Here is an 11,003-nt window from a genome sequence, read left to right as displayed (position 1 = left end):
GTCAGATGCCCATCTACAAAAGGGAGCCACGACCAGCTGCAATCTCTGTATAAAACTCCCTGTTCTTTGCTGCACATGCTCTTTTCCAAGCGACCGGGCCCACTCCTCAGTCCTCAGGTCGAGCTCGTGGCTCAGGTGCTCAGCTACTGTGTTGTTCAACTACTGCAGCTGACACCTTCAGCTCCTCAAGAAACTGGCACCCGATCATGCTGCTTGGCTGTCCAGACTCCAGACGCCTTGCCATGGATACGGTGAAAGTGGAGCTAGAAAAGCAAAGAGGTGCCTTGGGGAAGGGTTTAATGCCTTTTGGGACACGGGAATTTATATGGATTCTATCGCAATTAGGTAAAGACGACGCGGTATTGGTGCGTGTAAAGACATTGGGTTTCCTCAAAAGAAAATGTCAGAGCAACTTCAATAAACCCTTTGTTAGGGTAGGTGCATTGGTCTAGTTTAATAGGCAGTCTCATGTATTGCCAGTAGTCTTATAAGCTGTCTCATAATAAATACTCCATAATTTGTGTACAACAACAACTTGTACGATAGTGAGGAATTGATCTCGTAATGCTAAATTTTAGCCTATAAGAAACTTGTTCTCTTTAATTTTCTCCCTCTCGCTCTGCCACCTAATAATAAAAAAATTTACATGGACTTGCATGAGATGACTTATGAGACCGCTGACGTATATCAATATACTTGCCCTTAAACCTTTTACTCTAAATTTAGAGAGTGAAGTTCAAAAACTAACTCTAGCAAGCCCTCTATTTAAGTCTTTAAAATAAAAAGGCCTCCAAATCTCCCCCTCCACCCCTAGATCTGGGGGCTTTTAGGGAGCTCTCTATCCGTGGACCCGATCCAACTGTCTTTTCTTTCTCCCTCCGCTCGCCAAGCCCGAGCTCCAGCCACCACTTTTGTCAGCGCCGCGCGAACCGAGCTCCGACCGGAGCCTACCTGCTGGCGCCCCGCGAGCCGAACTCTGGCCGCCGTTCGCATATTGGTGTGCTAGGTTCGAGGTCCAGCCGTCCTCCCGCGCGATGCTCGTGCTGCCCAGCTCCAGTTGCCATGGGAAGAAGCAAGGAGAGGGGAAGAAGAAAACATGAAAGGAGGCATGACAAGTAGGCCTCACATATAAGGAGGAATTAGGGGTTAAGACTTAAGACACAGAGGTTCTTGCTAGAGTTGGAGGAAAAAATCAATTCCTCAAAAAATAGGAAGAGCCCCTACTTACAAGTAGAGGGTCTAGTTTGAGAGGGTATTGCTAGAGATGCTCTAAAGATATTGGGTTTCTAAGGGTGCCTTTGTTTGATCTGTGATTTTTGGAAGAGCTGCTGTGAGTTGTTGTCTGTGGAAAAACATTTTTGGAAGAGCTGCTGTGAGTTGTGGTCTGTGGAAAAAGATTAATCATTTCAACAATTTTGTTTGGTACGGGTGAAATGAAGAAACGGGTTAATTATTGTTGACGCGAAAGATCGACACACCAAGCCCGAGAGCACTATTCGCCAAGCTCAAATTGCAACTGCTTCAAACCGAGGCATGCTAGTCAATTTGACCTGTAAATTGACAAGAAATCGGCAAACCGTCAAATTCGAGAGTGTATCGGCTAGATTTCCGAACAACTCTCATGCTGTGTATCGGCAAGGCGCTACCGATACAGAAAACGACAAGTCAAACGTGGTAAACTAGTATTAAAGCGATCTGCGGGGAATCGGCAAGAGTTGCTGATTGAGGGTAGCAGCAGCCGGCTAGATCTAACCGACACGTGCCAAAAGACAATGCAAAAAAAACCACGAATGTGTGGGTTTAAGCAAAGCTAAGCTCAAAAACAGATCTAATCAGCTTTACAAGATTTAACGCAAAAGTAAAGGAATTAACAGCCGATCAAACGTGTTCTGAGTGAGATAGATTTGATAAAAGCTAAAACTACAGGAAAAACTTATAGATCTAGCAAATATCCATAAATTGTGAATAAATCTAATTGAAGCAACAGCGATGCGCCGGTTGAACTAGAGTTTAGATTAATTTGGTAAAAACGAAAGCTTACCAGCAAATCAAGTCGCTTGAATGTGAGACGTCCTTAATCGACTCGAAAGAAGTCGCAGAAAAAGGGTTAGCAAAGTCGCCGAAAAGAAAGTAAAAAATGCAGAAAATTGTAAAGATTTGTTGTATTGGATGTGTATCAAACTTTCTACAATGACTGGGGATACATATTTATACCTTGCGCTAACCGAGTCCTAGCTGATCATGGTAAATACATGCTTGGCGCAAAAGAAAAAATATTTGCTTAATAAACCGGAGTCCACAAAGATTTGGTCAATCCTGTCTTCCTGCCGGTCAACAGAATCTCCAATCGGCAACGAACCGTCAGCTGATCTTTCTCGCCAAATCCATCATCACCTTTGAAACAGTAATCTATGTTTCCTTCCAACACTCATCCTGACACGTGTCAAAAACTGGTGTCAACAATTATTTCACCTGACACACACTGCGAAGGGATTACTATCCTTCATATCAATTAATTATTCACAGTAGTTCACAGAACTTGCATATAGTTTTACCATTCAAAAGGTGAACAATATCATGAGCCGACGGGCGGGTAGTCTCAGCTCTAGATTTAAATAAAACATGCAGCAGAGATTCTAATGGATTTGGTAGTATTTGGCATCTCAACATTTTCAAGAGAGAAACTGTTTGAGATAAGATAATGACAGGACGTGAATTGTACTCATCATAATTGTACTTTTGTGGACAGATACATGATATTCTCGCTAGTTTAAATATGAAATGCATCGACATGATCTTGCCAAGAACAAGGAATCATCAGATCTATGCTAACATGGCAAAATCATGCCCTGAAAGTACACTCAGCACGACGCTAGTTGTGGAGTAACGGCCGAAAGCTTTATCCGGCTGTTTATGTCGGTATCAGCATTGATAGTTGTTTTGTTGTGATGCTTTCTGCAATATCAGCGACCTTGCAGGTGAAAACTATGGGCGACGATGGCGTCTTCGATGTCGTGTCCTTCTTGAAGGCGTCACCTTAGAAGTTCATTGGCTCGACTTTCATTACTTACGGCGGAGTTTGTCGTTGGAGAGGTAGAAGACAAGTATTACAGGTCCGACATCAAGTTTCTAAGCAAACGAAAGATGCAATGGACTAAAAATGCTTAAAGACAATGCATGGACAAAGAAGAAGAACGAAGCTTAGTCTTCTTTTTTTCTCTCTCTTTGTCATAGAGGTTGTTTCCTTGTGTTTTTTAGCTCCTCATTGTTGAGGATTAGATAAGAACTCTTTGTATCCATTGGCTGTACATATCCACAATGTGGATTAGTGGATATGAAAGGCCGACTTTTATCCTTAATCTAAAAAAAGTTGTGGAGTAGCTTTAGATTTCAGACGAGCAAAGAAGCAGCAACACATTTGAGTAAGCACCTGCTTGTTTGCACTTCAGTGGAGCAAACTTACAACATTTCTTTTTACCCCATTCCCTGTACAGAAAGAGACAATCTAATAGCAAATCAAAAGTATTATCATTCAACTCAAAAGGAAAGCTCCGGAAGACAAATGAAAAGGAGGTAAGGCCCATGCACCAGTAGAAAGGATACACTGTGAAAAGTGGCCTCGTTTACTGGTTACCACTACTAGCAACACCAATAGTGTGGTAAAAATATTGTTGCTAAAACTAGAAGAGGTCAAGACGCTGTGTCGTGTAGTGCAACATGCCCAAATGGCCAAATGACATATCAAAGCCATCACAGCACAGCAGCAAAAGGCACCGGTAACATTTAGAGCGCCCCACCTAGCCAACCCGACCATAAAACCCAGGTGTTATAGTGGGATGGGCGGGGGCCTTTATCCTTGGTCCAACATTCCCCCTACGGCGTGCGAGCCCGGCGTAGCCCGCAACAGGTTCTAGTGCCCGGTGTAGCCCGCAGCAGGTCTCAGCACACGAGAGACGCAGGGGAAATCGCGCAACGGAAATGCGTGGCCGGGAGGGATCGAACCCAGGACCTCGGCTTTGATACCAAGTTAGAGCGTCCCACCTAGCCAACCCGACCATAAAACCCAGGTGTTATAGTGGGAGGGGCGGGGGCCTTTATCCTTGGTCCAACAGTAACTTCCACACACAGTGAAACTGTGCAAGGATCACCAACTAAGAACAGTGGAGAGCAACCCACAATGCACAAAAGTTTGTAAGCATACACCACACACATGCATGCATTTCACCAGATGGAGAACTCCAAGAATGATAGGATTCAAACTCTCATGAACATTACTTGAACGGAGAGAATTCAGAAGCAATTGAGCATAGCAAATGCAGAGCATGTAACTATGGCAGCAATAATGGCACAGGCACCATAACCCTGAGAGGAGATGCCAATATCATGGAAGGGCGCAGGACAAGGCGCCAAAATTTTAAACATGGCAGCTAGCTTTCCGAATACCAAAAGCAAAAAGGCATATATATGGCAGCTAGCTTTAATTCATACACATGTAAGGTTATTAATAACTATGAGAAAACATAATTATCTAGCTTTAATTCATTAATGTAGCAACTGATAGCAGGGTGATAGGTTCCTTACAGAATGAGCTGTTAAGGGTTACATTAGAGTTGAGGGATCAAATCAGATCAGGGTATTGTAACTCAGAATCAGCTCTATAAGGCTACAGGCTAACCCCAAGTTTTAACAACAAATACAAAGCTAATGTGACGGTATGCGCCTTAACCACGACACTCTGGAGTTGGAGGGAGCAGAGGAGAGGTCCATGTTGTTGCTCTCTTGTCTTGAAAATCTTTTAGTCTAGCTTCACCCATTCATATCTGCCTGGGACAGGGCAGTCATTTACAGGATCAAAGTTGTACCTGAGGATTAAAACATGCATATTTGTTGTTAGCCCAATGCATCATCAAGATAAGCTTTGATGGATCAATAGAAGTGCAATGCATCATCAGGATAAGCTCTAATGAATTGAGAAGCAACATATATAATAGACTATGCAACTCGTTAGATGAGTATGCAGGAGGCTCGTACTTGTCAATGAAAGCCTGTTGTTGTTGTTGCTCTGTTGCACCAAACAAATCCTTCAACGCCCTTGAGATTGACATGGTGGACACCGGAACTTGCACCGTGCTATGGGAAGAGTGGTTGGGTCTTGTTGTGGATCCAGGGGTGCTTGTCCTCTTCAAGATAATCAAGCTGCAAGGCGTCGTCTCCCTAGTGTTCCTGCAACCAACAAGATCATAATATAATGCAAATCTTAAGAAAAAACCATACGAAGCAAGCATAATTCCATAATTCCAACATTATATCAAACAGAATCTCACAAACAAACAGAAATAAAAATATAATGATCTAGAAAACATTAATATACACGCTCATCAACATCATTTGTGGTCATGTGAAATATACCATTGCTCCTCTGAAAAACCAGCTCAGGTACCATAAAAAGACTAGCAGATACAACCATGGACCTAGCCAGAGAAAACAACGAAGTGGTTAGGACTAGTGAATGTGAATCCCAACTCGCAGTCTCATGAGTAGGTAAGACTCACTAGCCTAGCCTTTAACTCATGCTCGGACAACAACAGAGGCAAGCAAGCCCCAACATCTGAAATTGCATGAGGTAGGCCACGCACCAAACAGTAACCTAGCAACGCCCTAGACTGACTCTACACCTGGCTTGGCTATGCTTGGAGGAGCCATGAATGCAACATGATTTACTATTTAGGCCCATCCATAGCGTAGGGGGCAATGGGATTAGAGGCTCAGCTAAACTACTGTTTAGGATCATGGTTGTTGATGGTGCAATGCATGCTGACATCGTTTAGTCATACAAACAATAGATGGGCTTATACAAGAAGAGCTAAACATATGGATTCTGACCTGTATAGGTTGGAAAAGAGGAGCACTTGTGGGAGATAATAGGACCAAAGCACCTGCAAACAAGCCCATGATACTATCTGAAACATTTATATCAAGAGCTGAGCATAGGCTAAGAAGTGGCTCCCTTATCATGAAGCGCTCTTGATGCCCTAACTCAAGCCAAGGATCATAAACCTCTAGTACGGAGAAGGGAAGCATCGCCACCCTATTTAACCTCAAACATTTAATGGAGGTGCCAATTTTAGGCCATGACTCAGGAAGGAACTGTGCAGGGATATGCCATTACACTGCCTTCTAGAACCTAGAGAGGTGACATGGTAGTGGTGAGAGAGATCCAAAGAAGATGAGTCGTAGAGGTGAGATCAGAGGGTAGGGTTGGAAGAGAGAAATTTCTTGCATTTCTTGTATCTCTGCACAAGTACAAGAAACAAGGGTGAGATAGTCCAAGGGGAGGGGGAAAAGAGGAGGCTTTTCCCTTCCACTATGGAAAAAGAGGAGGGCATGGCCGCACACCGGAAGAAACCCCACTAAGTAAACTAGTGGATTAATCAGGCTTTAGGACAACATTGAACAATACAAACTCTATGCTGGAAGGTTCTTTAGAAACAAGCCACAAAGAAATTTGGGCTTTTTTGGGGTGAAAGGCAAAATTGGATGGAGGCAGGTGATTCTTGAAAGAACTAGGCAGTAATTCCTTGGACCGGAGGCCTAGGAAATTATCTTTGTTTAAAATATGAGATTTTTTATTTTCCAAAGATAGGGAAAGAGACACACCACAAATAATTAGCAGAAGAAATAACCATGGAACATTAAAAGATCTCTAAAAAATGATAGGAGCTCTGCAATTGTATTGGAAAAATACGTATTCGCTCTGATTTGAATCCGCACAGCCCTCATGGAAAAAAGGAAAAAAGAAGAAGAGCCATATAGATCCCAAAAGATTCAAAAAAAATGGTAGAATAGCACTAAAGTTTCAACTTTTAAATAAAAAATTATGTACGACATAAACCCTAAACTATAATTTGGCTAAACCCCAAAAGGTTGAGCCCGAAATCAAGAAACGCACAAGGGAAAAGGGATTAAAACTCACCTATCCATGCCTTCCAACTCGAGAATGTTCTCGCCGAATGACCCCTCCACCTCGTCTTGAGCGGCTGTAGTCATGGCTGCCGCCTTCCTCCCTCGGCGCCTCTTCTGTATTGGCACCAACAGCTGTAGCTTCTTGATCCTCCGGCTTCTCAGCTCCAGATAATCACCATCAGCACCCTCTTTGTCCTTCCACTGCGTCTGCTGCTTCTTCAGGCGTTGTAGCGCGAGCGAGCCCGCGCGGGTGCGGACCCCGAGCGGTGCGGAAGTGACTTCCATGATGGAAACCTTGTGGGAGACCTTGACCTTGTGTATGTACTTACCCACAATTTGGTGGGGTTGGGCAAGGTAGGGTTTCAGGGCAGACCTCCTTGGGTTCGCCCAACAATTTTGTGCAGTGAGGTGGCAGAGTCTGGTGTTGGCCGGGATTAAATGGTAGGCAGGGTGAGGATGGTGTACGCAGGATAAAGCCGGGAATAATGGAGAGATGATAGGAAGTGGGAGGATATGAATGCTTGTAGGGAGTGGAAGGAGGTTTTTCAAGGTCTTTTTTGTAAAATAATTTCTAGATGGATGTTATATATTTAATTTTGGGGGTATAGATCTTTATTTTGAATAATATGTGTATGGATTTTTATTTATTAAATTTGTGTTTTTAGGTGGCGCCCTGAATTCTTTGTATTTATCTTAGGACCTATATGTACAAAAAATGAAAGCATATTTGTATACATTGAAAATAAAAATAAAAATATATTTGCGTCATTAGAGTTATTCCATTTATATCTTTGTCATTGGAATTCACAATTAGCGATGAGGATTGTGTAAAAAATAGCCGCAATTGGGGCATTATTTCTTACTATAGCAAGTTATAATAGCACGCCAAAGTTCTAGCTTTTTGTATGATCAAAATTAAACAGTACTAAAATATGATGAGTGGAGCTAAAAGAAATGTCACGATATTGATTTGATGCCAAATTTAGTTCGCGCGCTTTAAAGATTCAACAATATCTAGATACATACAATTTAGTTTAAATCAATTCTATGTTGATGAGGATGAGAAAAAAAAGATGATACATATCCATTGCATCTTTGGTCTTGGGCATGTAATTATTGCTCCCAGAGGCTATTGATTTGTTCATTTATAATCTTCTCCTCTGGACATGGACATGACACACAAGTAGGTTGCTTCTTGTTTGTTAAAATTTTATTATTCTATTAATATAATGTTTTTTGAGATTATCATGTGAATTGAGGCATGTATAATAAAAAATTGCACGATGTGATATATGTCCACTTTTTTGGACATAATGATCATTTACTTCTAAAATATCATCGGGATAATTGGGAAAACTTTGATATCCAGTTGGGCAATAATAGCCATATTGTGTTGCACAACATAGACAAAGTGAAATATTACACCATCAAATCCACTTGATTTTGATACACGGCACACATAAATAAAAACATATTTAATTTGGTGAGTTTTTTTTGGGAAGTATTTGAATTCATTGTTATCATGTGGGGATTGCATAAGAGATTGCCACTGTTTAAAATGTTGTTTCTTCTACCGGCAAGTTATGATAGTATGCCAAATTGCCGGCCATCTTGAATGGTCAAAATTAATCTGTGCTAATTTATGTGTGCTGATAAGGATGCGAACAAAAACTAGAGGATGCATACCCTTTTGAGACTTTTGGATTCTAACCATAGTGGGAAGTGGGCTTCAAAAAATACCATCATCGAAGGGGTTTCGCGAACATGCCATTATTGCGATCCGAAGGTCTTTGGTTAAATTTCTTCCCCTTCTACCACTGTCTCTTTCTTTCTTTTTCTCTTGGACGGAACGAAGCCAGACATAGAACGGATTGAGCGCATGCTCTTGCTTGAGCGCTCCCTCCCCGGCGAACCCCACCTCCCTTCTGCTCGCCTCCTCGGCGAGCCCCCTCCCCCCTACCCTTTACGCCGAGGCCTGGCTCCCACGCCGCGCCTAGCTCCGGCGGCCGAGTGCTGGGAGACTTGCACCCCCACGCCGAGCACGCCTTGCTCAGCTGGCCGAGCGCTGGGAGACCTGCGCCCCACGTTCCTGAAACTGAATTTACGTTGGATTCTTTCTTATGAGAACCTGTGTCATTTTAATGAAATGAATGTGCTGGACCATTTGTCATTCACTTGGCAGCTTACAATGACATACACTCGCCAAAATCATTGATTCATTGGCACAACTGATACATTTTGAATACAAGTTAGAATTTTATATTTTAATCTGAACTGTTAGAATAAATTTAATATTTTAAAATAGATATATATAAAATTTGATGGTGATAATTTCTTATATTATCAAGCATATTATTACAAATAAGAATAAAATTTTGCATAAATTATTTTATGCATTATTTGCTCCCTACAACAAAAAAAGTGAAAAAAAATACCGAATTTGTTTCCGAATCCATACCGAATTTTATATCTATCATTTGAGAAAATATAGGATGAATTTAAGGATTACCTTTTACGAATCTTTACAAGCTCAATGCTCAAAACAAGAATACAAATTTGTATACAAGATTCTATATCCTATTTATTTGCAATCAAAGAAAAACGACCAAAAAACTAATTACCAAATAATTACCGTTTCCGACCGTTTTCATCCCTACAAGTACATAAGACTCACAAGTACACAACTGATACATTGATTCATTGTTCTTTTTGACTTGAATGATGGCTTCCATGTACGGCGTGGACTCCATGACTGTGCTGTGGACACCATGGCCGGACCAGGCGAAGAGCCCTTCACTGCGCAGGCTCCCGCACGTCACCTGCCTGGTCCTCGAGGCCGCCCACCTCACGGGCTTCGTTGCAGTCGCGCACGCACGCCGCCCTCGCGCTACTGTACCTCGCCACGAGCTGGGCCTCGGCACGCGTGGCGGTCTCGCCACGAGGCGGCCCCGGCGCGGGAACCGGCCCCATAATCACTGAAGTTCCCGGAACGACGGATCATGGAACGAGGTGCAGGGAACGAGGAACGACACTTTGGATGCATTTTTACACTGTCGGAACGAAAATGTTCCCATGTTCCGGAACGAGAACACTATTCCCGGAATGTGGAACGTGGGGGTGTTCCCGTTCCGTGGTGACTATCGCCGGCCCTCGAGGTGGCCTCGCCATGGGAGGCGGCCCTCAGCGGGAGGCGGGCCCAGCTTGGAGGCGTCCCGGCGTGGGAGGCCGGTCGGAGCGGACATCCATTCTGCTGCCTCCCCGTTCCGTCCGCATGAGAAAAAGAAAAGAGAGAGGGGCAGGGGCAAAAGAGGAAAGAAAGTATGAAAATGTGCTCGGATTGCATTTTAGTGAATGGAGATGTTTCATAATGGCAACACAGCGAAACCCCTCTAACGATGGCATTTTTCGGAAGCCCACTTCCCACTATGGTTAGAATCCAAAAAGCTCTACCCTTTTGGATGTTTGATTTGGCTCATGTCATTTCTGCTACTCTAGGTCATTTATTTTTGTATCTACAATCTTCTCCCCCGTATATGGATATCGGAGACAAGGAGATTGCTTTTTATTGATTTAAAAGTTTATAAGGCTATGAATATAATTTTTATTGTGATTGTGTGCAGTTAGGCTATATTGTAAAACCTGCATAATGATATGTCCGGCTAGTGGATAAAGATAGCCACTATTAGATTAGTGGCACTTCTACTGGCAAGTTATAATAGCAAGCCAAATTGCCGATCATTCAGAATGATCAAAATTAATTTTTGCTAAATTATATGAGTTGATGAGAGCATGAAAAATAGAATACCCATATCCTTTGGATCTTTGTCCTAAGCATGTTACTGTTTCTCCTCTATGCCATTGATTTGTATATTTACAATCTTCTATTCTAAACATTATATGTGTTGATAAGGACATGAAAAATTCAAGACGCATATCCTTTGGATCTTTAGTTTGAGCTATATATCCATCATGGGCCATCTAATCTTAGAAACCCGACCCGTCTGATAAAAGCCAACCCAACCTGACCAATACGTGGATTA

General features: G+C 42.5%; 1 protein-coding gene across 1 annotated transcript; it reads right to left on the bottom strand.

Moving 5' to 3' along the window:
• Window positions 1–4,513: 4,513 nt before the first annotated feature.
• On the bottom strand, window positions 4,514–9,933 carry LOC120688875 (cyclin-dependent kinase inhibitor 4-like). Its single transcript, XM_039971232.1, has 4 exons — window positions 9,761–9,933; window positions 6,974–7,381; window positions 5,032–5,223; window positions 4,514–4,862 (listed from the first exon to the last, which is right to left on the bottom strand). The coding sequence occupies exons 1-4, from the start codon at window positions 9,931–9,933 to the stop codon at window positions 4,796–4,798; spliced, it is 840 nt and encodes a 279-aa protein (XP_039827166.1). The 3' UTR covers window positions 4,514–4,795.
• Between the last annotated feature and the right edge of the window lie 1,070 nt (window positions 9,934–11,003).

This window comes from Panicum virgatum, chromosome 9N, assembly GCF_016808335.1.
Source record: "Panicum virgatum strain AP13 chromosome 9N, P.virgatum_v5, whole genome shotgun sequence".
Classification (NCBI taxonomy): Eukaryota; Viridiplantae; Streptophyta; class Magnoliopsida; order Poales; family Poaceae; genus Panicum; species Panicum virgatum.
Note: the sequence above shows the minus strand (reverse complement) of the source record. Positions and strands in the feature narration are given on the sequence as shown.